Source organism: Dunckerocampus dactyliophorus, chromosome 9, assembly GCF_027744805.1.
Source record: "Dunckerocampus dactyliophorus isolate RoL2022-P2 chromosome 9, RoL_Ddac_1.1, whole genome shotgun sequence".
Taxonomy (NCBI): domain Eukaryota; kingdom Metazoa; phylum Chordata; class Actinopteri; order Syngnathiformes; family Syngnathidae; genus Dunckerocampus; species Dunckerocampus dactyliophorus.
Genome location: NC_072827.1, coordinates 25,857,544 through 25,885,400, shown reverse-complemented (window position 1 = coordinate 25,885,400; position 27,857 = coordinate 25,857,544). Strand labels below are relative to the sequence as shown.

General features: G+C 39.6%; 3 protein-coding genes across 10 annotated transcripts in view; all 3 read right to left on the bottom strand.

The window, feature by feature from the left end:
• Positions 1 to 1,314: 1,314 nt before the first annotated feature.
• cd302 (CD302 molecule) lies at positions 1,315 to 7,259 on the bottom strand. Of its 2 annotated transcripts, none has more exons than XM_054787044.1 (6): positions 7,040 to 7,259; positions 5,694 to 5,819; positions 4,002 to 4,112; positions 3,556 to 3,738; positions 2,336 to 2,353; positions 1,315 to 2,258 (listed from the first exon to the last, which is right to left on the bottom strand). In XM_054787044.1, exons 1-6 carry the CDS (start codon positions 7,230 to 7,232, stop codon positions 2,053 to 2,055), a joined length of 837 nt encoding a protein of 278 aa, XP_054643019.1. In that variant the 5' UTR covers positions 7,233 to 7,259; the 3' UTR covers positions 1,315 to 2,052. The 2 variants fall into 2 exon arrangements, with proteins under 2 accessions (XP_054643019.1, XP_054643018.1); XM_054787043.1 differs by having other exon boundaries at positions 2,336 to 2,356; positions 7,040 to 7,248.
• A 1,138-nt stretch (positions 7,260 to 8,397) lies between these two features.
• On the bottom strand, positions 8,398 to 14,532 carry LOC129187834 (ly6/PLAUR domain-containing protein 1-like). Its single transcript, XM_054787570.1, has 3 exons — positions 14,174 to 14,532; positions 12,827 to 12,958; positions 8,398 to 9,635 (listed from the first exon to the last, which is right to left on the bottom strand). Exons 1-3 carry the CDS (start codon positions 14,220 to 14,222, stop codon positions 9,397 to 9,399), a joined length of 420 nt encoding a protein of 139 aa, XP_054643545.1. The 5' UTR covers positions 14,223 to 14,532; the 3' UTR covers positions 8,398 to 9,396.
• A 1,484-nt stretch (positions 14,533 to 16,016) lies between these two features.
• LOC129187859 (nck-associated protein 5-like) overlaps positions 16,017 to 27,857 on the bottom strand; it is a 43,770-nt gene continuing 31,929 nt past the window's right edge. Inside the window, exons 12-14 of one of the 7 annotated variants that reach the window (XR_008572477.1) lie at positions 27,734 to 27,772; positions 22,505 to 22,600; positions 16,025 to 20,125 (exon numbers count right to left, since the gene is read on the bottom strand). Coding sequence is in view for 4 of the 7 variants with exons in the window: in XM_054787623.1 (XP_054643598.1) it covers positions 20,124 to 20,125; positions 22,505 to 22,600; positions 24,629 to 25,015 (485 nt within the window). In the remaining 3 variants the exon portion in view is untranslated. Of the gene's footprint in view, positions 20,126 to 22,504; positions 27,773 to 27,857 lie in introns of those variants that run through there. The other 6 variants (XM_054787623.1, XR_008572475.1, XM_054787624.1 and 3 more) reach the window with 6 other exon arrangements.

Genomic DNA, 27,857 nt, shown 5'->3' with positions numbered 1-27,857 from the left:
ATATCAACCCTGCCGATACCGAAGGTAGTATCAGTAGTGCGTCGATACTAGTATGATGCTATACTAAATATACGTACATTATATGCACAGTGCGATACTAGCATTTAACATTAATGTTAAATGTTTCAAATTGCGCTGCTGCTACTTGGCCCAGGTTGCTCTTCTTAAAGAGGTGTTTTATTCTGATTATAATCATGATCAACAAATTAAAACTAAATCATTCAAAGATCTTGTAAAAATATCAGTAAAAAGTATTGGTATCAGTGTCACTATCAGTAAAATGGGACGGCTTGGTTCAGGAGGTTAGAGGTTAGAATCTGTTGAGTCGTTGGCCAAGACACCTCACCCACTTTAGCCACAGAGTTGCCCGCACAATGGTTTAATTTATTGTGAACATACATACAAGTTACGTTGGAATACATCACATAGTACAATTTACAGTTCTATATGCCCAAAAACGAGTAGAAAGAAGCAAATCTTATTTAATCCTAGCCCCGCCCCCCACCGTTTCACATCAATTACAATACATAAATGCTCACTTCCTGTATTCCAAATGTACTCTTTGCCTATTTTAAATACATAGGAAAAATGATAAGGCAGTATAACAATGTGGTACAATAAGAGTCAAGGTTATAATCACTGTAAATAAACTATATAGCAGTCATAATAAGCATCTAATAATAACAACTGATAAAAGGGTTATTAGAGTTGACCCTGGTACAGTCCCCGGGCACTGCACAGTGGCGGCCCACACCTCAAGAGGATGGTTTAAATGCAAAGACAAATTTCACTGTACATTGTATATGCAATGTAAGTAAACTTCAGTTATTATTATTATTATTAATACTTGCACTGCATTTACATGGTATCGGCTAGATATCAAACTGTGCAGTATCGCCCAACCCTACTGATAGCTGCTGTCAGGTGACTGCTCTTACACAACGTGCTAAAGCAACGCCTCTTTTTTTTCTTTTTTAAAGCGTCTTAAATCTTCCAATGTACAAAAAGTGGCCTCTATGTTTGGTGATTCAAACTACATAGGAGTGATATCAGCAGACAATATTTTATACACACACCGATCACAATATTAGGTACACTTTCACAATCTAATATGAGCAATATAAGAGCTGCCTTTTATAAACATAAGGGGGCGCCGCATATCAGTCAATCGTTTGTGTGTCTTCCATGTTGTTTCTGTCGTCAGAGCCACTGGACAGCGCCATGACTTTGTGTATACAGTACATTAACAAATCAATTTCTCAGTTGACACAACCAACAACTGTGACCCCTACTAGTTGAAAAAACGCACACAGGTCCATTTTAGAGTTCCTTTATTATGAAGATGCAGAGCACAGATTGTGCTAGAAATGTGCAGTCGGCATTATTCTAAAATATTCTGATCAAATAACACTTTATACGTCTCTGCTATAACGAACACACATTTTTTCTTCTAATATAGAAATGTAACAAAGTTAATGGCAATCGTTTTAATTACACTAAATACAATTTTCAGTTTTTGAGTTAAACAGAGCAAAACAACAGTCAATAGAAGACAGTTTGATTTATGTGCAAAATATTAAAGCGAAAGGCATATAGCAACAGCTCTGCTTTTTCACTAATAAAAAGTAATGATGCTTTCTTGGACGATGGGCAATTTGATAGAAAACAACACAGCTTCGAAGACACGTAGTTTCTCAGAGAAAGCTCACGATATTGTAACAAAAACTCAAAGACTGCAACAAATCAACAAATCCAATGCTTTTTGAGCCCTTCTTTATATGCAGTCTATCTTAGGTCATTTATATAAATTTGTACGTACAGAAAATCATATCACTAAAAGTTTATACTGAGCAACAACAGCGATCTAGCCAAGATTAGTGACCAAGCCCAAGATTAGACTAAGGAAACTAAATGCACATAGGTCAACACTCGCTAGAGAAATGTCTACTGTTAGTGTAGATGGTTGAAATGGTGACTTATCTTACATTCTCAGTCAAACATTTGGCACTGTACTGTATTTACGCAGCTGTGTGGATGGAGGACAACCTTCTACTATGGGCCGCTGTCCAGCTCCTCAGCCTCCACCAGGCAGGACCGGTCCGAGTCTGGGACTCTGAAAGGAGGGTGGTACTCGAAGGCCGTGACGACAGTGGAGCCCAGACTTTGGTGCCTCTGGTGCAGGAACCAGATGACGGCGGAGACGGCAACAATGGCAATCACGCTGAGAATGACCAGTGCTGACAGCAGTGCGCTGGGTTCTGATGAAGGACAATGAACAATGCAAGGAAGTGAACTATTCATTAAAATAGTACTTGTATAACAGTGAAATACTTACTCGACTTGATTTCCACTGCTTCTGAAAAACACAAAACACATGTCAGTCAATCACAGAAAAAGAACGGGTCGAACACGAGTCTACATAACCAGCTGGGATAGACTCCAGATCACTTGTGACCCTGAACACGAGAAGCGGTATTGAAAATGGATGGATATTTTATGGAGTAGCATGATGGAATAGTGGTTAGCACCTCTGCCTCACATTCAGGAGATCTGGGTTCGAATCTCTGTGGGAACATCTCTGTGTGGAGTTCGCTTGTTCTCCCCGTGCTTGTGTGGTTAATTGTGCATAAGCGTGAATGGTTGTTTGTGTATTTGTGGCCTGTGATTGGCAGGTAACCAGCTCAGGGTGTACCCCCGACTCTGGCCCAAAGTATGTGTCATGTTACAAAGGTCGGTACCTGTTCTAGCGGTCACAACTGTCATGTGATCCTTTAGGGATTATTGGTCTATGCCACAGCAATAAGATTGTTTGGAATGAAGTGTGCTTAGTAGCAGTGTCACGAGACACCTAACTCACGTGGCGAGACGATGCACGAGATTGGTTCCACGAGAACAAGGCAAGACGAGATTTTTACATTAATTTTAAGAAAAGTACAATGAAAAAATATGACTGGACAAACAAAGTTTTTCATTTAACCAAGTCATATATGTTGACAGTCACAAGTGGCCCTCTGAGGGAAGCCATAACTGCGATGTGGCCCTAAATGAAAACGAGTTTGACACCCTATGGAAGACCTTACGGAAGTAAATAAACTCCGGGGTCTGTAATTAGCACCAAGTCCAAAAACATTGGCATTTACAGCTGTGGCTGTAGGGAAAAAAAGTATTAGAACTAACTCCACAAGGTGGCAGGAGCTGCATTTCAAGTATCATGAATGAGCAGCAAGATACAGTATATACCTCTGCATGTACTTTAAAATGTTGTTTGCACTACTCATCTGTCTGTGTGAAACTCATGTCTGTTAAACTTGTCGTACTGTTGTTTACAGTGAACCCATCAGTGCAATTACTGCAGTTTGCTCCTTACTGCTATTACTACATTGGTTGTGTTGCTGCTGGGTTGTGCAATATACTTGTTAACAAATGTCCATGCGGTCAAAACAGCTGTGTTTTCCTTTTCACTTTCTTATTCACGACAAATCAATACTAAAGTTAAAAGAATGAGCACAATTCGACCTTAGCGGTTCCACTGTTTAAAGAAAAGGTAACACATACTCTGAGCTGTCTCACAGATCACTCCATTCTCCAGGTCATCTGAGCAGCTCACTGTTTCCCACTTTCCTGTGTCACTGTGCAGAGCCACACATGTATCCATGGGCACCAGATCGGATAGAGACGATCCACTTTCCCAGTTAGTAAATTTCACCAGATCGTCACCGAGCCACGTCATGTCTTCACCTGGTAAGAGTTACTTTGCATCAGCACAAATAGTACTGGACTGTACCAAAAATCACTGATGTGCATCTTTCACTTCCTAAATACGCCTCTATTATTGTGCAAAAAAAAAAAAAAAAGCAGGATTTCCTGAAGTTGTGTCAGGATGTACTGTATCTCCATGCTCAATGTAACTAGCAAGCAAAGGAGAATACAGGTCAACATATTACAACTTTCTCAGTGAGCAAGCGAGCCAGAGTATTAAATATTGTAAGTCTGACACGTACTGTTTGTGTCGTAATACATCCCCAGCCACACGTTGACTTGGCCTTTCCACACCTCTGGGCTATATTTGACAACAAAGTCATTCTCCTCAACACTCTGGATGGTCAGCAGCTCTGTAAAACATACATGTGGTACACGTGCAATCTCAAGTTTCTGACACTTAAATGTTTCAGAACATTACACTAATTTAAATATTACTGACAACACACCTGAACACAAAATGCAGTTTTTAAATGAAACTTATTATTATTAAGGAAGGTAAAAAAAATCCAAACTTAAATGGCCCTGTGTAAAAAAGTAATAGTCCCCCCAGTTAAAACATAACTTAACTGAGATTAATTGAGATCTATCAGTCTGGAAAAGGTTTTAAAGCCATTTCTGAAGCTTTGAGACTCCAGCGAACCACATTGAGAGCCATTATCCACAAATGGCGAAAACATGGAACAGTGGTGAACCTTCCCAGAAGTGGCCGGCCAACCTAAATCAGCAACGACTCATCCAAGAGGTCACAAAAGACCCACAACAACATCCAAAGAACTGGACGCCTCACTTGCCTCAGTTAAGTTCAGTGTTCATGACTCCACCATAAGAAAGACACTGGGCAAAAACGGCCTGCATGGCAGAGTTCCAAGGCAAAAACCACTGCTGAACAAAAAGAACATTAAGGCTCGTCTCAGTTTTGCCAAAAAACATCTTGATGATGTCCAAGACCTTTGGGAAAATACTTTGTGGTTTGACGAGACAAAAGTTGCATTTTTTGTAAGGTGTGTATCCCATTACATCGTGCGTAAAAGTAACGCCGCATTTCAGAAAAAGAACATTATACCAAAAATACAATATGTTTGTGGTAGTGTGATGGTCTGGGGCTGTTTTGCTGCTTCAGGACCTGGAAGACTTGCTGTGATAAATGGAACCCTGAAATCTGCTGTCGACCAAAAAATCCTGAAGGAGAATGTCCGGCCATCTGTTCATAACCTCAACCTGAAACAAACTGGGGTTCTGCAGCAGGACAATGATCCAAAACACACCAGCAAGTCCACCTCTGAATGGCTGAAAAAAAAACAAAATGAAGACTTTGGAGTGGCCTACTCAAAGTCCTGACCTGAATCATATTGAGATGCTGTGGCATGACCTTAAAAGGGCGCTTCATGCTGGAAAACCCTCCAATGTGGCTGAATTACAACAATTCTGCAAAGATGAGTGGGCCAAAAAGACTCATTGCAAGTTATTGCAAACACTTGATTGCAGTTGTTGCTGCTAAGGGTAGGTTTAGGGGGCAATCACTTTTTCCACACAGGGCCATGTAGGTTTGGATTTTTTTCTCCCTTAATACTCAAAGGTTTCATTTAAAACTGCATGTTGTGTTCAGTTGTGTTGTCAATGATTAATATTTAAATTTGTTTGATAATCTGAAACATTTATGTGTGACACACATGCAAAAAAATAAGAAATCAGGAAGGGGGCCAACACTTTTTCACAACACTGTGTGTGTGTGTGTGTATATATATATATATATATATATATATATATATATATATATATATATATATATATATATATATATATATATATATACACACACACACACACACATACTTTGTATACTGTATCTCTCTCTCTCTCACTCATGCATACATACACACACTGTGTAGTACCTAACATTTTCTCATGTGATATGTTTTTTAATGACGTACCATGGTTGTGGCAGAGGCTTTTCGCCCTCTGAAAAGTATACACTTTGAGTTTGTCTTCTTCTCCATGGACAAAGTGGTAGCATCTGTCTTTGAAGGGCACCCAGGTGCGTCCATCTGCAGGACAGTCTGACAAAAAGTGTAATAAAACAATAAATTATGTAGAACTCAACTCAAGGATTTGTTTGCAATAGTTTGCAAAACAGAGGAACCACAGCACATTTTACAAACAAAACTATAGTAGGTAGCTACATTTAGCGTAATTTTAGGTTTTGTCATTTTTTTTAATGTATATTGGATAGTTAAACTTGTACACACATTTCCAGATGGGCAGTAATACACGCTTTTTGCATGAATTGCATGTCTGCTTTTACAGACAATAAATGCTGCAATGAGTTAGTTATCTATTTGTTTTTGTGATTACCTATCTGATAGGGGGCATTCATTCCTGACTAGTAGGCCATTTAAATGTATGTGCAATGGTCTCGACTCTGCTTTATGTTCATGAACCTGGACTTTAAGGTGATTTAATAGGATTTCCGCTAAATTAATCCCTAAATTGTTGACAACTTTCTTTTTAAGTACCTGCTCTATGTAAATTTAAGAGGAATTAGGCTTTTAAAGTGGTTTAATCTGACTTTATGCCACATTAACAGGAATTCTGCAACAGTTGATCTGAAGGAGTTTATAAATAACAAATATACTTGCTCAAACATTCGTCTGATGCACATTTAATAGGCCATTTACTAATTAAAAATACATTGTAAAATATTTGTATCAAGACTTATTTGTGAACAATTTAACACTTCAAAATGAGTAAACAAAAGCCAAAACTACTATTGGCTGTAATTCAAATCTTTGCCTTTTTGCCCCCAAGCCCTCCTCTGTCCCGAGTTTGGAAACAATATAACAATAAATAAATAGATTACATTTACTTGAACAACAAATCAAAAACCCACATATATATGTATGCAAAAATAAACGTAAGAAAATGAAAAATATCGATCCGATACCGCTACTGCCATCCTGATACCGATATTTAGATCGTTCCGCCCACCTCTACTTTACCAATCGATAACTAGTTATGTACGGAGGCTAATGATAAGCCCTGCAAGTACTACATGGTACCTGAAATGTTTTTCTACATAGCAAACAACGGCGTTCATTTTTAGGAGTCTAAGTGAAGTTACTCGCTCCCGCGTACTGGAAAAACTCCAAACAGGGAAGCGAAAAACAAAAATAATAATGACCCCAAAAGAGGCCCAAATAACGCCAAACCACACCTCTGCAAAAAGTGTCTGCAAGCATTGTGTAATATTAAAGCAGTGAGTAGTCACATTCGTCCTTACCTCCGGTCAAAGCCGCCTGCAACCGGAGAAGAAGCACAAACACGCAGCATATCTGTGACTGAGAGCGACGACCACTTTTCTGCAGCGACTCCATTATGACAGCTAACAACCACGAAATCACCGAAGTCCCACTCGTTTTCTCTCCTGGCTGTTTCAGCTGAGTTAGCCCTGCCCACCAGTATGTCTCCAACATGGCACCAAGCCTCACAACGTTCCATGGTCTTTGTGTGACACACCGTATGATAACAACGCTTTTTTCAGTCTGTTTTGGCTGGCTTTACATGTAAACAATAACGCTAATAATACCCATGTTTGCTAATGTATTTGAACGTGGGAGAATGCAAGCCAAATTATAACATTACCCAACTTGAGGGCGAATGTTCTTAAATGAAATTTGATTGTATCGATGTGTTTGGACCTTATTTAATATCTATATGTATATACATTCATAATATATGTCATTTTACGTTACATTGGTACTGAAGCTAGCCCAAACAACCAGGCTAACAGGGAAGTAGCCAATGTTGCATTCAAAGCACAACTACAGGGTGGGAAAGGTGGAGACGAACGGCTATACGGTTTCTTATTTCTTGTGTGTATCGAGTTTTGACTTTGAATTATTTTAATTTTCAGAAAATAAGTGCCAGTATATGTGGTCAACAAAATATGTGTATTTTTTAGAAAACTAACTGTGATTGTATTTGAAAATCTAATTTCTCCTGAATTCCTCTCCACTCCTTTTAAATTTTCTTCACTGACCAGCTTCATACATATGACAGTAGGTAATCATTATTCTAATCAAATATAAGCCCAAACAAATACATTATGTACCGTATAGTGTATGTATGTAGCATCTTGTATTTCCACTGTCTGAGTTGTATTTATTTCACAAAATTATGCAAATTATCATTGTACAAGTCTAAAGTCATGACGTCACTCTTAAATACCTGTGAACCGGAAACATAAAATATTAAATCCATCTTCCGGCTAGTGAATGGAAACTTGATTCCTTTTACTGACTCGAGTTTTTATGAGTCAGTCACTTGCTGAAGTGAATAGGGTTCTCGATTCATTCAAGTTACTCATCACAAACGCAGCGCAGAATGAAACGAAACGAAAAAACAGGAGTAAAAAAATAAGGGGAATAAAATAGCAATATTATGTGAAAAAGGCTGTCTCTTTTCAAGAACACAAATCTTGAGGGGGATAATAAAATTTAGAGACTTTGGAGATCTCCAAAGTGGCCAGTGCAAAATCTCAACACCAAAAGAAAAAATATTATAAGTGAAGCATAAAGACATACACATGTACAAATTGTGGGCTTTCTGACAGATAATCCGGATTTTATTCAGTGAATATGACAATTCCCACACAAACCTAAGTAAGCAACAGTGACTGAGACGAGCTGCTGCTCTTTCTCTCGAGAAATTGTCTGTCGGCATTATCTCCAGTATTAAATATTGCTTAAAAACACTTCTGGTGACTACTCGCACAATCCCATTAAATTGATTGTATTGATGATGTGGATGGATTGATGGCATATTAAGTAATTCTTTGTCTACCTAAAGTTTAAGTTGACATGATCCTCAACAGTAGTCATCTTAGTGTAGCTATGCATCCATGATAGGAATATCTGATATATCTACTGTTGAGATATAAGAACATACATAATGAAAGGATTGGGCAGTGCCTATATTAATAAAAACATATTATTATTGTGCATATGAAGAGACTCATAGCCAATAGAGCTTGTACATGGAACTGCAGCAAGGTGGAAAGGCGACTGAATTTGCACAAAATCTTATTATTTTTATCAAAGCTTATGCTGCAAGATGGGTTTTTTTTTCAGAAACATTCTATAAATGACCTGTCAAAGATCCACTATATTCCTGGTCATTCTGAAAATGTCCATCATTCCCATTAAAATTTTTGCAAACTTACCTGTCACCATGTTGTTTGCTGCTGTTCAGATAGTCATGGCGAGCTGGAGCCTATCCTATCTGACTTTGGGTGAGAGGTGAGTAGACCTTGGACTGGTCGCCAGCAGAGCGGTCAGAGCCAAATTCAAACCCAGGACCTCCGTGTTGTGAGGCCGACATGCTAGCCACATGCTCCACCATGATGCCTTTTTCAATGCTATGGCATTATTTCTTGAGGAGAGTTCACATGCTTTTAAACCTCTGGGGTATCTGTCCTGATTAAAATACCTGAACAACATTAAGCTTCATTGAAGAGCACATGAAGGACGCAGCACAAGGAAAGATGAACATTTGAAAGCAAACTGTGACACAAAGCTTCACAGATTAAAAGCTTCCTATCTACACTTTCACATGTAAATTGTCCACTGTTGGTACAGTTCAGTAAAGGCTGAAGGCAAGCAGGATGAAGAAGCAAATGAAAACAGTGAGATGCGGCATGGTCAAGGTAATAGCGGCGGATGGTTGGGCTCGTTTCTTCTGGCGTGGTCCATTACACAGTGATGTGTTGCAGCATGTGATGCACACTGAGTTCATCTTGCCAGTGCAGAACTGCTGGTAGCCAGAAGAAGCGATGAGACAGGCTCCTGAGGAGGCACAGGATTTGCGGTAGTGTATCCCTGAAATGAGAATGAAATATGTTCATTATGAGAGGATTTGAATTGCAGTGATCACGTTAATACAGTATCTTCAGTCAAAGCCCATTATTACCCCTGCTTATTTTACAAAGACAAAAACAGTCCATACATTTTATCGTAGGTTTATTATAAAGAAAAACAAAAAAAACACAAAAATGAAACATTAAATAATGGTTATACAATAATCTGTATTAAATTGAATGAAATAAGTATTTAATTCCAATGTCTGTGTAGATTGTCAGTCATCCAGGTCATGTGGTAATCCACAAAGGTTGAATCGATGCAACTGGACTCATCTTGTTTGTTGAAGACGTTTCATCTCCTCTACATACAACATTGCCAAAAATTTAGCCACCATTCTTACGCCACTGGTTGGCGATACCCCACACCTCCACAGACTTCACCAACAAGGTCCAGAAGTCGCTGTTCACGTGTCCCCACCATTGCGGCTATTGATGCGATCAGGGAACAACTGAAACAAAACTCCAGTTTACAGGACAGAACCAACCTCACTCCAGATCAGGTATGTAATTTACTTAAACTGTGTCATAGTATCACTTACTTCCAATTCAGCAAATATTTCTAGAAGCAAAAAGTCACTGGTCTCCTCCATTGTGGCCAACATGTACATGGAAGAAGTAGAAAGTAAAGCACGGATTCCTTTAGAGCAAGACGAAGCCCAGCCACTGGTTCAGATAAACTATGTTGACGACACATGGGTTGAGATCAAAATACTCAAGGTAGATTTGTTTACCAAACACGTCAACTCTGTAGACAGAAACATCTGATTAACTCGAGAAGACTGCAAGGACAACGCGTTGCTGTTTTTGGACTGCAAAGTGCAGGCGGAGACGGATGAAAGACTCAGTACTCAGGTCTACAGAAAACCTATTCACACACACCAGCACCTGCTCTTTGACTCCCTTCACCCAGTAGTACACAAGCTCGGGGTTATCAGAAACCTCAGGGAGAGAGCAGAAAAGATGCCCACCACTGGCAACAGAAAACAGAATGAGCAGACACGCATCAGGAAGGGTCTTTCCAACTGTGGGTATCCTAACTAGGCCTTTGTCAAATCCATCAGGAGAAAAAGGGCCACTACATCAGAGCCTGATGATAGAAACAAGAGATGAAATGTGGTGGAAACTCAGAAGGATTTTCTTCAAACATAACATACTGATGCATTTCAGACAGAAGCTGGTTCACCACAAGGACAAAATTCCGAGAAGCAAACTCAGCAATGTTGTTTATGAAGTGCAGTGTACTGAAGAGTGACCCTTACAGTGGAGAGACCAAGCAACCTTTATACAAACGCATGGCACAACATAGGAGATCAGTATATTAGGGCCCAGAGTCAGCAGGTCAAATGCATCTCAAAAAGAGGGGACATTCGTTTGACAACAATGATGAAAAACAAGCTTAACTCATTCAATACCAAAGGCGTATTTATACGTTTTTATAAACACGAACGCCCGATCCCAACAATGTATTTATACATCTTTTACAATTTTTTGCGCGAGAAGCAAAAAGAGGTGATGCAATGCATTTCACTTCAGAGCACTTTTAAGCCATAAAAATGGCCACAAGGTGGTAGGAGTAAATTTGACAAGAGCTTGGCAGAGATCACATGGACGGAAAAATCACACATGACAGGAAGGAGGAAGTGAGAGAGCGTGGAGGAGTGTAGCTTGCAGAAGGTTACGTACACAATGTAGGGACATTTTTACGTTTTTAAGTTTTGAAGCTGGATTGACTGTCCAAGCTAATGCTTCCGCAGACATCAAACCTTTGGTTGCACATCCTTCATCAAAGTACATGTCATTTCTCCCCGCTACTAAAATGAAAGAAAGCTTGCTGGAGCAGGACTTCCATGGCTTCCATGTGGGATAAGAGCAATTGTTATCAGAGTATAAGTACAGTACAGTAAATGACACTGAGATGGATGGATAACGGTGACAGTGATGATGAAAGTAAAAAAAGAGCAGAAGGCTTGTGTCGAAAGTGCCTAGGATCTTATTGCTCATGTATGCGTGCTTGCATTATATGTGCTGCACCGTTCATTACTGAGAAATATTAAGGAGTTTGCCCATTTTTGCTGTTTTCTGAGCTCCAGTATATGAGCAAAAAAAACAGTGAGGGATTGAAAAACATGTCTATGTCCAAAAGGACTGCCAAATAGTTAAAGAGCATGGATTTGTTACGATTTATTCATTAATTTAAAGCATGCCCTCACTGTTCAAACAAGCTCCAGCCCAGTGACATTTCTTTCAGCCAGGGGTTTTCCAAGTATAACCCTGTGGGGACTCCTTGCAAGTAGCCAAACAGCAACATAACAACATAATTCTGGTGGCCAGATCAAATTAAAAAAAAGCCCTCCATTAATCCATCCATTTGTTGTAAAAATGATAGTTAATACAGTAATCCCTTGTTTATCGCAACTAATTGGTTCCAGAACCGACAGTGATAAGTAGAATTCCTTATTTATAAATGGAATATTTTTGTAGTTAGAGCAAAGAAAACCTGTCTACGACCTTCGAAATATGGTTTTTAACATTATTAGAGCCTTCTAGACATGAACTAACACCACTGTAGTCACCTTTACACTCATATTACCCAATATAATAAACATAATAAGAGTAAATAAGCAATTTAGGGCATAAATAAGACTCCATCTTGTGTGTGTTGCCAGAAATGTGTTGCCTGGGGGATGACAGTGAGTGGCGGACAGGAAGTTTATTGGGGATATTTATTATCATGGTGGCTGTTGTGAGGTAATTCAAACCTGCAATAAAAGACTGCTGTTCCGGAGATCAAGTCTGGTGTGTGTGTCTCATTGCAGTAACATTACTGACACCTTGTGACCAGGGTAGAATACTACATATCATTCACAGCATCCTTTAATGTGTCTTCTGAATGGCTTATACTGTATTTCTATTTTAGTTTATTTAGGCATTTTTATTCTTGAAAATGCTTAATTTAGGCACATTTGCTTAAATGTACATTTTTTTTTTACTAATAATAGGCCGCATTCAACCACGAAACAGCAATGATGGTTTTGTGAGTTTTGGAACATGAACAAACACAAATAGTAAATCAATGACCAGCAATAAGAATCAATAACAATCAAGAAACTATTCATCCTATTTCTAAGGAAACAAGAATATGTAACTTACCATCTTCCTTCACTAGAACTTCATTCTGGCACATGTCCTGCACATTGACAGTACAGTTGACGATAAACTGTGGTGAGGAGCAGTCGCTGGTTAACTCCTCACACTGGTAGCACTGAATTTGCAGAGGCAGCCCTGCAACACACGCATTTATATTAGAATCTGTGATCCCACTAGCCTCAATTTCTTATGCAATTGCTCTTGGTAACTTCATTTGAAGCAGCAATACTTTAATCTTTGACATTTCATGTTTAACAGCCAGCATGTTCATCAGTTTCATTTCACTGTCTTTATGATACACAAGTGATAATGACATATTACACACTAAGTCAGGGTCGGGAACCTTTTTGGCTAAGACAGCCATGAAAGTCACATATTTAAACATTTATTTCCAGGAGAGCCATATAATATTCTTTTACATTGAGTACAACTAAGTGCGGACATTTTTAAGCAAGACCAACAATTTTAGAATATAATAAGCCTCTGAATTAACTATTTTCAAGTAAATTGTATTACTGAAGCTCTCGAATAATAAATAAAACACTTCTTACTATTAATGTGACTTCTTGTGCTGCATGGTTAGCACTGTACGCCGTATCTTTCTTTTTTTTCCGCCATCTTCTTTGGCAAAAGTGTTGACTCTGCAGAATTAGCTAGATGACTGTTTGATTCAAGAAGGGAAGTTTACTTTTTCACATCTCAATGATCCAATAATAATCCAGTTTTGGTGTCTGACGGTAGAAAATGGAAAGATGGATTAAAATGCATACGAAAGCTTTGTATCATATTTGATCATATTAAGCCACGTCTGAGAGCCAGATGCAGTCATCAAAAGAGCCACATCTGTCTCCCGAGGCGTAAGTTCCCTACCCCTGCACTAAACCATCAAATGAATTCCTTCGCTCTACTGCAGTTGTGCTAAGCACTAATATAAAAGCCTAATATAAAAGCTCCTCTTCTGATTGGATTTATACAGAATCATTTGTAATGAAAATAGCTGTAAGTTCACAAATATTAAATAAATATTAATTATATTATCAAATATTCTAGCTGTAGTGTTACTGTTTTTGAATATTTCAGTGATATATGAATATACGAAACAGCTGTAATAATGACTGACATTAAAACAAACTTTAGGAATATACTGTGCAACAAAGGTACAATGTATCTGCAGCCACATTTATGGTAGTTTCAAAGTCTTAAAAGAAGCATGCAGTGCTCTGCATAACTCAAATGATATTGTCCAGCATTATTTTGGACGTGTAGATGTGGATGTTTTTAAGCTACAAAACACAGACAGATGACAGATGTGCTAATTCCACTGGAGTGAAGAAAAACGTTCATCCGTACCTGACTGGAAGAAGACCAGAAGCAAAGTTAAGACTGTGAAGATCCGCATCGTCTCGTCATGTGCTGGGACTGGAGGGAAAGATGTTGAGTACACACAGACATACTGCGTCTGACAGTGACTGTCACTAACACTCTCTATATACTGTATGCACCCTCTCTATATACTACATTAAATATATATATATATATATCTCGTATTTCTCACCCTCTGCCTGTGTGTGTGTGTGTGTGTGTGTGTGTGTGTGTGTATGTGTGCCTGAGAACTGAGAACGGAATGTGAATGTGAAAGTCGTGGCACAGAAAATGAAAGTCCATGAGGAATAATCTGGCATCTTCCTGGTTTATGAATGATGCTAATTGCTGATTGCATCTACTTACCTCATTGGTCCGTCCCCAGGCACAAAACAAAGCTGCCTGCAAAACAAATGCAGGCAGAAACAGGAAAATACAAGAGCTTTTTATGCATCAAAAAATATTTTTAAAACTTGTTTTGTGACAAGAATCAGTGTCACGCTTTTTAATTATATATTAATTAATAAATCATGCTGTTTTGTGGTTGAATACAGCCTATTATTAGTGAAAAATATGCACATTTAAGTAAATGTTCCGTATTTCTTGCCTAAATTGAAAATTTTCAAGCATAAAAATGGCAAAATGAACTAAAGTACAGATTAAGGCATTCAAATGACACAAAGACGTTGGGTAATACAAGTATAACAGTGACTATTGGGTGTTAGTTCACGTCTAAAGGGCTCTAATAATTTAAAAAACTGTATTTAGCTCTAACTACAAAAATATTCCATAAATCCTACTTCCCAGAAATTCACTTATCACGGTCGGGTCTGGAACAAATGAAACGTGATAATCGAGGGATTACTGCACTTTATTCTTCAAAATTGTTGATTGTAAAAATAAACTTTATTTTCTTTTTTGTTTCATTGTAGCCCTAATACTCCACAACACACTTTGTCTTGCAGGGAAGAGAATATTCTCTCCTCAGCATGTTCGTTTTCATCTAAAATTAATTAAACACAAAGCCATTCACATTCAACATCTTAAATTTATTTAACAATGCGACTGAAGAAAAACATTGAAACTCTCTCGAGAATTGAGACATCCTCGGCAAACAAAGCAGTTGTTCAGCTCAAGAAGATCTGACTCCGCTCACGCTTTAACCATGTCATGCAGCCAAGCCTTTTCATGGTTTGGTCCAAAGTCAAAAAAGCCAGCTGCTGAGGGTGGGCTGTGTAAAGGGCAGCCAATTATTATGTGCTCCGCAGTCTGTTCAGGCTTGCCACACTCGCATGCCGCGCTTATAAGCCCCACTTCTTCAGAGATGATTTAAAGCAGCTACATCCAGTGTGACGATTCAGCGAGGTCCAGAAATGGCATAGAAGGTCTTATACCTCCTTCTGGGCCCTGGATGTATTTGTGGATGCAGGAGTGCCCAGTTGTCACCCAAGTTATCCCCCTGGAATAGTCTGTGGCATCTTTTGAACCTGCCTGGTGGCGCCGGTGTTGTGACTTTGCACAATGTGACGGTAGCCACGTCCTGTCCGAAACTAGCAAGGGCGATTTCAGCCAGGACAAGCACAGATGAAAATGATATGATCAGCGCTGTTGGCGGGGGCTTCTATACAGTCATGATGTTTCCTGGACTTTGGTGACCAACCACTCAATGTTGCTGGTGGCTGATCAGTTTAATCCCTCCCGGACAAAGTTTGCTTGTTGTAGACAGACCCAGCGAGGAGGAACCCGTGCAGGTAGCTTGAGGTTGTTTTCAGAAACCCAGTGAGTCTCTTGCAGGAGAACAGCTGCTACCTCATTGTAGCCGGCAAAATGTCTGATGACTTCGAGCTTGGGGATGGTGTTCACCCGTCCTAAAGAGGACATTCTCTCCTTTGGTCTTAACCTTGGCGTTTACCTTGGTCTGCCAGCTCAACAATTCTTTGGCAACATTAGTTTCATGAGTTGGTCTTACATAATTTCTCACTATTGGCTGTCTTCTCCTCCCATCATCCTTCTCTTTGACCTGGTTCTTGGGGGCAGAGTGGCTGTCTCTTCTTTGCTGCTTGACCACCTCAGATCAGGTGTGTTTCAGTCCACTCCCGATAATGACCTGGTTTTTCCAACTCTTCTTTGAGGCTTTAAATTTTTTTTTTTTTTACACGTCTCTGGAGGGCATGTGTTATTGATTCCTCAGCAAGCAGGCAATTCCCTTTAAAAGTATTCATTTGTATCCTACAATATAATCAAGGTTAAAAACATTCAATAAAGTGTTTTATATGGTGGCATGAAAATATGTTACCATATAAAACACTTGATTGAATGTAATAAATGTAATGAATATATTCCATCAGTCTGCAAGGGAGGTTAAAGTGTGGGATTGCCTTTATTTCGTTTTATCCCGCTTGGTCATGAGTTTGGGTTTTACATTTCTTGCATTTGATGAAAAAGAAAAGTCAAAGTAATGAAAAAATGCATTCTTTATTTTTTTCATGAACAAAAAACAAGGAATATTCAACGTAAATGATTTTCAGTTATTAAGGTAACAGTCACACAAAATCACTGTGGTAATTGGACTATAAAAAAAAAGACACGGAAAATGACTGTGATTGTGAGTAACTATGTGCAACGATAGAATACACCAATCAGTGATGTGTGTAAATACAGGGCATTAAGAGTAAATGTTAGAAAAATACAATATGCTTGTAAGGGTCCCGCTTTTCATTATTTATGACATGTTGACATTTTACAACAGTAAAGATGCCAAGGTCCATCCACCCGTATCAGTGTTACCATTAAAAAAGTGCCTCACATTTACAAGACCTGGGCATTGCTATTAGTATAAAGAGCACTGCTAATACTCTAATCAACATGCATATAGTTGGAACAAAGATGTCTAATGCTACAGTTGAAATCATAGGAAAGTGTTACATTTTTCATAGGAATATGGCTCCATAGTCACACAGTTGATATGTAAGTTCTTTTGCATTTCTGTAAATGTATTTAGCTCAGTGTTCAGCAACATTTGTGAAACAGAATATGAGAAAACATTGCAACGCTGCTAGAATTATTGGGAAATACTGTATGCAGGAATGTAATAGTAACACCAAAATATCACTGTAAATGACCTAGTATACATCATAAAGTAAGAAATTATCTTGCAGAAGCACAACAAACAAACATGAGGTAAATACTGAGATCAAGTAGTGGCATGACGCATGAATGTGTGCTAAATGGACGTTTACTCTTGAAATCCACAGCATCTATCTGAGACAATTTAAAGTCTTCTCCCTGAGCGAGTAAAATCAAGTCTACAAGGTTCCATGCGCAACTCTAGGGGTTGTCTCGATGTCATAACTGTGGAATAACTGTTCAACACAATGCACAAAGGACAGATTTGCATTTCACGTGAGACGTGCACCGATGTTACATTGTGGCGTCAAGTCAAAGTCATTGCATTTGTTCGTGACAGTTACAATATATGTAATTACACAGTATGTGATAGACAACCTGCAGTAAAACTTTTCAGAAGGTGAAATTCAGAAGGTGGGATTCATATGGTGCCACCTCCACACCACAGACCATGCAGATTAGGACAATACAACTATTTAAAGAGTGCCAATGCTCAGTCTGGTCTACAGCATACTGGCAGACAGAAATGAGCTCAACCATGATGTGATTGTCAACTTACAGACATACTTTTATTTACAGAAAACGTGTTAATACTAGTGGAAAATGTCAAGTATTGAATAGTATTTCTTAGTAACCACACCAGATTTAATCGGTTTGTGATTTTAAGCATACATTTCTTAGCTCGCTGACAATGCTGCATCATGGCAAGGTGGTTCTGGAACCTGGCCTGGACCTCTCTGTGTGGAGTTTGCATGTTCTCCCTGTGCTTGTGTGAATTTTCTGCAGGTACTCCATTCCGGGCTTTTTTTGGTCCGGGCTACAGTAGCAAACTACATGTGTGAGCACAGTCTGATGGTGGCACAGTAATAACCAGATAGATAATAGATAATAGATAATAGATAATGGTTCTTTCAGGAGGTTATTATCCAGGTGTTCGGACAGAAATGCACCACTTGAAGTTCAAACCTTGACTAGCAGTGTGTGTATCGCCACACAAGCAGCTGTACACGATTGTTCATTTGACATGTTGTATCCTTCTCATACAGTATGTACAAACATCATGCAGCCTACAGACCTGTGCCAGTATATACATCACTACATGTGTAAGCAGCCAACATGATGACACTCTCATGATCCATGCCTGGAGTTACAGTAGATCAGGGGTGGGCAAACTGTGGCCCACGGGCCACATCAGGCTGGCCACATCTTAATCCGGCCAACCGGGCATTTCCACATTCCTTTTTTTAAACGTTAACATGGAAACTGTAGCTGGCAACATCACTTGCAGTGCTATTGTGGCACGCTTGAGTTGTACCATCTGTAGCTTGTACATAAAAGTCATCCAAACAACACAACACGTCAACACACACGATGCACAAAGTAACCTACCTACTACACCATATGGGCATACAAACATATACAATATCTACGCGCAATACCCGTGCCAAAAAATCACCCATGTATTTAGGCTGCAAGGCATGCTGGGTAGCTTGTGGTACTCTGTCTCACAACATTTTTCTGTGTTTTGTCACATTTTTGCTAGATTGCAAAATATGTTGAGGAGGTCGTCAGAGAAGTAATCAAGGAGGAGTTAACATACTCTTGATATCCAATGTTTTATTGTTCATAGTTCATATTGCTGTTGCAGCTGCACGACTCAGCATGCCTTGCGGGCATTTGTAACTAACAGTTTTAAGCTACAGTATGTGTTATGTTTAGCGCTTAGTTGTTGATTTATGTCATGCGTTAACTTTTTGTTTGGTTGCACCGTGAGCAAGTATGTCGTTCTGTTTAATGCCAACTACATATAGACGGCCCCTCTGCCAAATTTTTAACACAATGTGGCCCGCGAGTCAAAAGGTTTTCCCAACCCTGCAGTACATGTTTTCAAAGTTTTTAGTTGTCCATATGGTAACTTTTCATAACCATAAATACAACTATTATGTGTAAAGAATTGGAAAGTATACAGTGATGAGGTTCTCCAGTCTTGACGAGATTGATATGATGACACGTGAAAGACAGCAAAGGTTTGACGGAGTAGGAAGTGGACTAGACAAACTAAATGGTAATGGGCTTGGATAGCACTTTTCAATCTTCAAGCTACTAAGGGGCCTTTCACACCCTCTCCGCGAAGGCATTCACCTGTTTCTTAACATTTAGTGTCATTAACTCATAACCATAAGAGAATAAAAAACAAGTATAGACTCAAGACTCCAAAAATGATGTCATGCAACCGTGTCCTTAGTGCAGGATTATTAAACTAGAGGCCTGTGGGCCAAATTCTAACCGGGAAGGACGTCAGACCGGTTTGCAAGTTTCCTAAAAACACTGGAATAATAGAAGATCTTTGACTGGTATTGTTGTCAGGAGGTCCTTAAAAAAAGCAGAGCACTTCTGTCGTATAGAGGATCTTTGACCAGAACAAACATATTCCTTGTTTTAATTTAAGACCGTATGAAAAGCAAGCTTATCATACTGAAATTTTCACTTTGTCTATAGGCTGCATGTGGGGATTAAAACCAGTGTCTTGATTCCTTTGCACAAATTGTCTAGTAGCAATGCTGACATCACTAACATGAAATCAGTTGTTGTATGGCAAGAAATAGTTTGGATGAGACAAGAGAGATGTACGTAATTTAACAACCATAATCAGCTGTGAAGGCAACCAAAATGTTTGACATCAATCTCAGCTGAAACCTTCAACATCAAGTTGCATGCTGTCCACTTGACACAAGTCCAAACTGGAAGCTTCTCTGTGTTTCAAATGCTGAATCATGCTGATTGATTCCTTAGTTTAAATGGACTTCACAAACTCTGAAAGGGAAGAACAAGGTGAGATTAAAAAAGACTGAAAACAAAACCCGATAAGAGAGGTTTCCCAAACAGCAGTGCTCAAATAAGGGGTGCTCAAGGGGCTCAAGATACTAGCATTTTAGACGGTGTGAGAACTTTCCAAATTTTTGTTAGCAACAGCTGTATGTATCTATTTTTGTATGCAATGGATGTTGTGGGACTGTCTTGGTTGTCTTCAACATTGCATGGAAGTCGGGAACAGTACCTCTGGACCTCCAGACTGGGTTGGTGGTCTCCCTTTTCAAGAGGGTGACCGGAGAGTCTGTAACAAGTACAAAAGAGGATCACACTGCTCAGCCTCCCTGGGAAAGCCTTTCCCAGAGTGCTTGAGAGAAGAGTATGACCGTTTGTCCAATCCGGACCACTGGACAAGCTCTGCACCCTTGCAAGGTTACTGGACGGTGGGGCTTTGGGGCGCTCCTGGAGTACGAGGTTTGTGGCAAGCTACTATGTGCCATTCGGTCCATGTACAACTGGAGCAGTACAACTTGTACAACTGGTTAGCATGTTCATGGTGAACATTGGCCTCTGCCAATGCAGTCTTTCTGTCATCTGTTCTGTTAATTATTTTGATGGACAGAATTTCTAGGCGCAGCCAAGGATTGAGAGTATCAATTTTGGGAGCCTCAGGATCTCACCATTGCTATTTGCGCATTTGGTCTTGATGGCATCATCAACCTGTGACCTTTAGGGTTTACTGGGTAGGTTTGCAGCTGAGTGTAATGCTTCTGGGATGAGACTCAGCCATGTGTCTCAACTGGGAAAGGGTGGATTGCACCCTTCGGTTTAGGAGCGACGGTTAGCCTCAGGTGGAGGAGAGCAAGTATCTCTTGTTTATAAATAACAGAAGACTGGAGAGTGAGATTGACAGGCGGATCGAATGGTCATTTTGTAGACAAAGCAGAGTCAGAAGGCAAAGCTCTCGATTTACCAATCGATCTGTTCCTACTCTCACCTGTGGTCATGAGCTAAGGTTAGTGAGCGCAAGAGCAAGATTGTGGATACAAGTGGCTAAGACGAGTTCCTCCAGTTAGTGTCTGGACTCACACTAAGAGATAGGGTGAGGACCTCGGCCATCCTGGAGGGATCTAGCTCTGATGCCTCCCGGAGAACTGCCTTGTGAGGCAATAGGCAAACCCTATGCCCTTCTGTGACTCTTTCAGTCTCTCTGTATCTCTGTTGCCACTTGCTGATGACACTTTCTGAGAACATCCTGTTTGAAGCCTCACAATGGCAAGGTACTGTTGATCAATTGTTAGTTGTGGTCTTGGTCTCATGATGTCAAAATGTGACAGCATGATAAGGAGGACTGTTTAAATACCAATTCTAATTGAACTTGGACATTTGTTGGTCTATTCATTCATTACACACCTTTGTGAATTGTGCCATTCAGCTCCATGTTGGAAAACAGCAAGTTATGCACAAAGTACGTAAACGTTCAACAGTTTGACATTTGCATTCAAATTTAGAGAAGGTCAATTTAAGTTTTATAGTGCATTTCAGGTACATCCTGAAATTTCACCCAAAAGCACACCCACACACACCCACACACACACACACACACACACACACACACACACACCTACACACACACAAAGTGTATAAATATATATTTCTCTATAAATATTGATTTCTCAGCAACCCGGAGGACAATATCTCCTTCAAGCTCGTAGGAACTTGAGGACCTTAACTGTTCCTTTATTGTGCTCTTCTGGACGAAGTTGTGTGTTGTTGTTCCCAGTATCTATTGGAGCCATCCACCCAGCTTGGGGGTTACTGACCCCAGCGCCCCAATCTTTATTGGGACCACTGTTGCCTTCACACCCCACATTTTCTCCAGCTTTTCATGTTCCATTTTCCAGATGTTGCTATCACTTGATTGCTACATCTAACCACTGCTGCCTTCTTGTTTACCACCACTATGTCAGGCTGGTTGGCCATCACCATTTGGCAGTCTGGACATGGAAGTCCCACAGGATCTTGACGTGGTTGTTCTCAACCACTTTCATGGTTGTGTCTGCCATCTTGACTCTGGGGCCTGCGGGCCATATTTGGTACAGATGTTCCAGTACACTATTTCTGCTACCTGGTTATGTTGCTCCATGTATGCCTTCCTTGCCAGCATCTTACATTATGCTGTGATATGCTGCACTGTCTCTGGGCCTTCTTTGCACAGCCTGCACCTGGTGTCCAAATCTATAAAACCTGTGTATAAGGCCTGTTCTTGGGCTACCATGATGAGTGCCTCCGGGCTGTCTTTCAGTCCAACCCAGACCGCCCGGGTGGGTGAGAAAACAATTATACGCACACACAGACAAATGACTATCACAAGTTTCTTACAGTTGGCAAGCCGAAGTCGATTCTGTTCTTTCTGTTGGTTCTGAGGGGCTCTTGTTTTTGTTTTGATATATGTCAGCTTCTTTGGTTCCATTCCACCTGAGAAAATACACACATATGCATTACATATATATACACATTTTAAATAGAAAAAAACAATATGATTTATCTTTTTTTTTCCTGGGACATAGTCAGAAATTTACATACTCATTATGGGAAATTAATGTTATATCCATTTTGTGCCCTAAATGATTTATTGAAACCGTTGTAGTTCCAAGATGGAATCATATTACAATGTACAGTTTCTATGATTTTTTTAAACTAGAATTGGGTACACAAATTTGAATTTATTTTGTTTTTTTCTTTAAACAAGGTGAAAATTATAAATACAGGCTCAAGTATATATATACTTCCACTCTAATTTGGTTAAATGTGTCGGTGTACATTCTCAGTCATTCAGGTCATGGTAATCCGCACAGGTTGAATCGAGGAAACTGGGTTTTTCTTGTTTGTTCATAACGTTTCACCTTTCATCTAAAAGGCTTCTTCAGTCCTAAAATTTTACATTTGGAGTTTCCTTATTTCCCTCTGTTTTGGGTGTGTCCACCAAATGTTGTCGTTATTGTGGTCCAGCGTGGCTGGTGAACAACCATCCTGCACAACAATAGGTCGTTTGCTTTTCTGGTGGCGAAACCTGTTAGTGGCCACTCTTCCCAATGAAAGATACAGTCTTTGGGGCACAGTTGTTAGACAATATTTGCAGCAAACAACAGGTGACATAGAAGGCTACTTTCACATCTCTTTCAAACCAGTGGTCTTCCCTAACCAGAATTTGGACATCATTGTCCTCAAAGGAATGTCTCTTCATTTTCAGATGCAAGAGACCTGCTAACCTGGACCCGAATAAAGTACTTTGCTGCTCTGCTGCTGCTGGCCTGTGCTGGGAACACCTCCACTCCCCTTTTCCAGCCTCCCCTGGTGCAAGGCTCGAGTTCATGTTGTAAAGTGTGTTTATTTGTGCCTATGTTGACGAGGTTTTTTGCCAGTCCCACACTGTACTCCCATATAGGAGCTTAGTTCGGAATTGTCTTTTTTTCCTCCCCTCTCCTCTTGTTGATGCCTTTCCTCTCCCCCCTTTTTATCGCCCAGTCATCATGTCCTGTCTACCCCCCTGTCTTATTGTATGGTATGTTGTACCAGTATATGTATGGACGGGTGATTGCACAATTTCGCTTGTACCTCTGTTTAAGTGAAGAGTAAAGCCATTCTGATTCTGACTCTCCTATGTTACGGCAACGGTTGCTTGGCCTCGCCAATGTAGAGGTCATTACACTAATCTACATTTACATTTTAGAACTGAAGAAGCCTTTTGGACGAAAGGTGAAACATCTTCAACAAACAGAAAGAGTCCAGTTGTCTTTATTTAACCCTTGCAAGTTGGTTAAATGTGAGAAACCCTAAAATGAATATGGCATTCATGCCCAAAATGAGTGTATTAAACATCTGACCTCAACTGTTGTGCAAAATTTCAGCCAAGACATAAAAAGAAAAAGAGACACAATGTGGGTCAGATATTGTATTCTGAATTGGTTGTACACATATGCCTGTAAAAAGAAATTGTACATGACACACACACTTCGATGTCCTGCTCAAGGAACTTGCTGAGTCCCATAAGTCACTTATCACCCTGGAGGAGAGGGTCCGCCTACATGAAATATGTGAACATGTGATATATGATATAACATGTCATTGCTGTGAAAACATAACATTTTTTTTACCCTTTTGTTGTCGAAATGAGTTCAGTGGCTGGAGTAGGACAAGCTGTCCGCCTGCCCAACAGCCAAAAACGTCTAACGAGATTCCGCCCAAGTAACAGTGAATACGGCAAAAAAACGGCAGAGTATCATGGCAACAACCGTTAACCAAAGCTCGCTGTAGGAAATTTTGAATTTGTCCAAAGTGTGGAACACCTCGCACCATCTGTCAACATCTAAATACGTTTGTAAACCAGCTGAACAACAGAAAAAAAAGTCCCAACGCAGAGCAGACAGAATGATGTACTTTGTGTAGTTGCTATTTCTTGTGAATCATCATACTTCCCGGTGAGTTCTAGCAGCTTGACTTTACCTTGTGGTGCTCTTGGGGGTCTGATCTGAGTGTCACACACACGGGCAGAGGTCACAATGGGTTCAGGTTGGGGTTGCATGGGCTGGAGGAAGGCCACAGTGGGGAAAGGCACTGACTGGATATGGGTCATGGAGGTGTCAGACAGAGAATTGGACACTCTTGCATGGTTGTTGTCCTTAAAAGTGGAGGGTATTCTCCATCGGGGTAATGGGGATGGAGTCACCTCCTCACTGTAGGGGTCAGGGACACTGGAAGAACTGAGAGACTGTTCTGGGGTAGATGACGACTTGGGGAGAAAGTGCAGGATAGAGGAGAAGAAGGAACAGGATTCAGGCAGGGGGATGGTCCCAATTCCACTGTCCAAAGTTCGCATCTTGCAGCCAGACCCTGTGGCACAAGGAGAACATCTGAAGTGGCTGATGGAAGCAGAGAAGTGAGGGAGAAGAGCAGGACTCAAAGAACAGGGTAACCATGGTTGAAGTGGAACTGACAAGCATTTTTAAAAATGTTTAGCCTGTGCTGTACTTCTTCTTCTCTGAGCACAAACTGTGAAGCTGTTATACTTGTTGGACAGATTGCTACAGGAAATGTAATCAATCAAAATGTAGTCAAGTAGTAGCACATCTTTGAAGTATGATTCAACACAAATATGCATGTTATATATGTCATATAATAATCATCACGTTATCATCAAGTTATTCCTCATCTACCATCTCAGTTTACTCTTTCACTTGTGTAATATACATATACTGTACATGTAAGTTGTAAATGTAAACTAGAAAAGCCAATTCCATTTAGCCCACTTGAACCACTGCTTTATGTCACAGATGTCATTTAATGGCTACAAGCATGCGTCCATCACAGTGATAATGAATGTATATGGAATGACATTAAAATACACACTGTGTATTTTAGATGCAATATATTCAAATAACTATGACACTCATTTATGTTGCATAGTCTTTAGATGTTGGTTTGAAATGAAGTAAATCATCATTAACGGTTAGGTGATTGCTAAGGTGTACTATAAAAGTAAGTGCCATTGTCAATGGTCGGACATTGTTCGATGTAATGTAAAAATCCTCTTTAAAAACACAGCATAGCTTGACAAAACCTTTTCGGGTAAATCAAAATATTCTGTAAATAAGCAAAAATATCTGGAGGCAGTGTTTCTACTTAAAAAGGACTGAGTCGCATGAGGCTGAAGTACTGCAGCAAAGACAGATGCTCACACAATTAATTCATGACTTGAATAATTTTTTGTAAATGTCATTTTGCTTTCTGCCCTATTAACGTCAAGTTACCGCAAATAAAGTGATATATCTATATAGGCGTAGGGCAAAAACAAGTAATTTCCTTCAAAGGATCAATAAAGTATTTATAACAACAGAATATTTCTTCGCTCCTCTTACGCCGTCAATTCTCAGATACTGTCTGTATCAATCACCCAATTCTCTCCTTTAGTTACTTAAATGTTATTTATTCTGCTGAGTTCTACTCCCACCTTTCACATATGCTCGTACCGTGCCTTTTCTATCGTCAAGGCAAATGTGGTCGTATACTAGTACATCATTGACAATGTATACAGGTGGTCCTCGGTCTTGTGCGAGTTTCATTTCTACGACTGTGATGAAAGTTGAGTTTTAGTGTAAGTCGGAACTTTGACTTAAAGGGATAGTTCATCCCCATCAGCAGTGTAGTGCATCAACAGTAACTTACCTTCCTTTACATTATACCTACGTACATTAAGTCATTCACACTGTACACAGAACACATGAAGGAAATATAAAATACAGTAATAAAAAGATTAAATACAAGAATTAAATGGAACAGTTCTAAAAAAAAAAAAAGAACAACTTTATCCCTGTGGTTCTCTTGCACACTAGAAGGGGCGAAAAAAGTTGAGAACAAAGAACAAAAGCAATGTTGTCCTTCCTAAGTGTAGTGATGCGTGACTATGTATTCTTCCGCGCGCATGTAGCTAGTTTTCTTTTTCTTTTTGTACAGTATTAATTATTTACAGGAGTGTGTAACCATGAAACGTTGTAACACGAGGACCGCCTGTATGTTGAATTGTAGTAGAGTACCCAAACAAATTGGTATAGTACAGCGGTTTTCAAAGTTGGAGGGGCCAGCAGACTTCAGGAGAGGTGGAGCAGCTCGAAAAAAATAAAGAAAAACATCTTCTTCACACCAGATAAGCTAACTTCAGTTATGTCTGAAGGCAAAATTCATGAATTATTAGTTCCTACTTTGAGAGAGTAAACAGTGTCAGGGGTGAGCAGAACACAACATAAATAAAATATGCTCCAGAAAATCAGTTTTTTGGGGAGTAGTATTATGTTTTGAGGCCACACTTTGAAAATAAAGTACAAATCAAACATGTATAGCTTCAGTTTGTTTCAGTGTTTGCAGGACATGAAAACAAAAAAGCAAACAATGGTTTAAGATCTAATTAGGCTCGATAATTAGATCACCCTTAACAGACCTACATATGATGACACCAGCAGTGTGATAATACACTCAATGGACTTGCAATACGTGTTACCTTTACCTTCACAATGCAGACTGTCCGTATTCTTCCAAAGTGCCTCCTGTCGTAATTATGATGCATCTTAAGAGTTAACGTTATCTTGGGAGGGGTGTAGAACATTAGGTATTGACACATGACCCCAAATCCACACAGTGCTATGTGACCTCATTAAAATGACTTGAATTTAAAATCGGAGTTTCAAATCAAGACTTCTACCATGATCTATTATTCGTTTACATTGTACGCATCAGGTAATATCATTTCACTTCCATAATGAATATTTTAATGTGATTTGTAACATCTCTACACAGTCATAAAAAGGCTATTTAAGGGTGGGTGCGCTAACAAATTTGCATGAAGGGCAACATGGAGGGAAGCCTGCAAACGCCATCACCATCAGTAGTGAAACACTAACTATAAAATGGCTTGTATTCATCCATATTTAAATATAACACTCACAACAATGGATAAAAGGATATGTACAGTAGGTATGAAAAAACACAAAAAAGCACACACTAACAAAATGTGCTCAAGTGACTGATTTGAGCATAGTCATGTATTTTATGACTTACAGATATTTTTCATATTTGGTCTTCACTTCTGTCTGCAAACTGTAAAATGGTAAACACAAATAAACCCTTAAGAATATGATTTAAAAATTGCAGCCATTAACTTGTGTTGCTTTTCCAGACACAA

Bases quoted from the DNA above. Each gene is read 5' to 3' on its own strand.
- cd302 (XM_054787043.1), bottom strand. From the start codon at position 7,232: ATGTTGGAGACATACTGGTGGGCAGGGCTAACTCAGCTGAAACAGCCA. The intron at 2,357-3,555 runs GTATGTGTTACC...TGTGTTTTTCAG, and splicing joins GATCTGTGAGACAGCTCAGA to AAGCAGTGGAAATCAAGTCG. The intron at 2,259-2,335 runs GTAAGTATTTCA...GTCCTTCATCAG, and splicing joins AGCAGTGGAAATCAAGTCGA to AACCCAGCGCACTGCTGTCA.
- LOC129187834 (XM_054787570.1), bottom strand. From the start codon at position 14,222: ATGCGGATCTTCACAGTCTTAACTTTGCTTCTGGTCTTCTTCCAGTCA. The intron at 12,959-14,173 runs GTACGGATGAAC...CGTGTGTTGCAG, and splicing joins TCTGGTCTTCTTCCAGTCAG to GGCTGCCTCTGCAAATTCAG. The intron at 9,636-12,826 runs GTAAGTTACATA...TTCTCATTTCAG, and splicing joins AGTTCTAGTGAAGGAAGATG to GGATACACTACCGCAAATCC.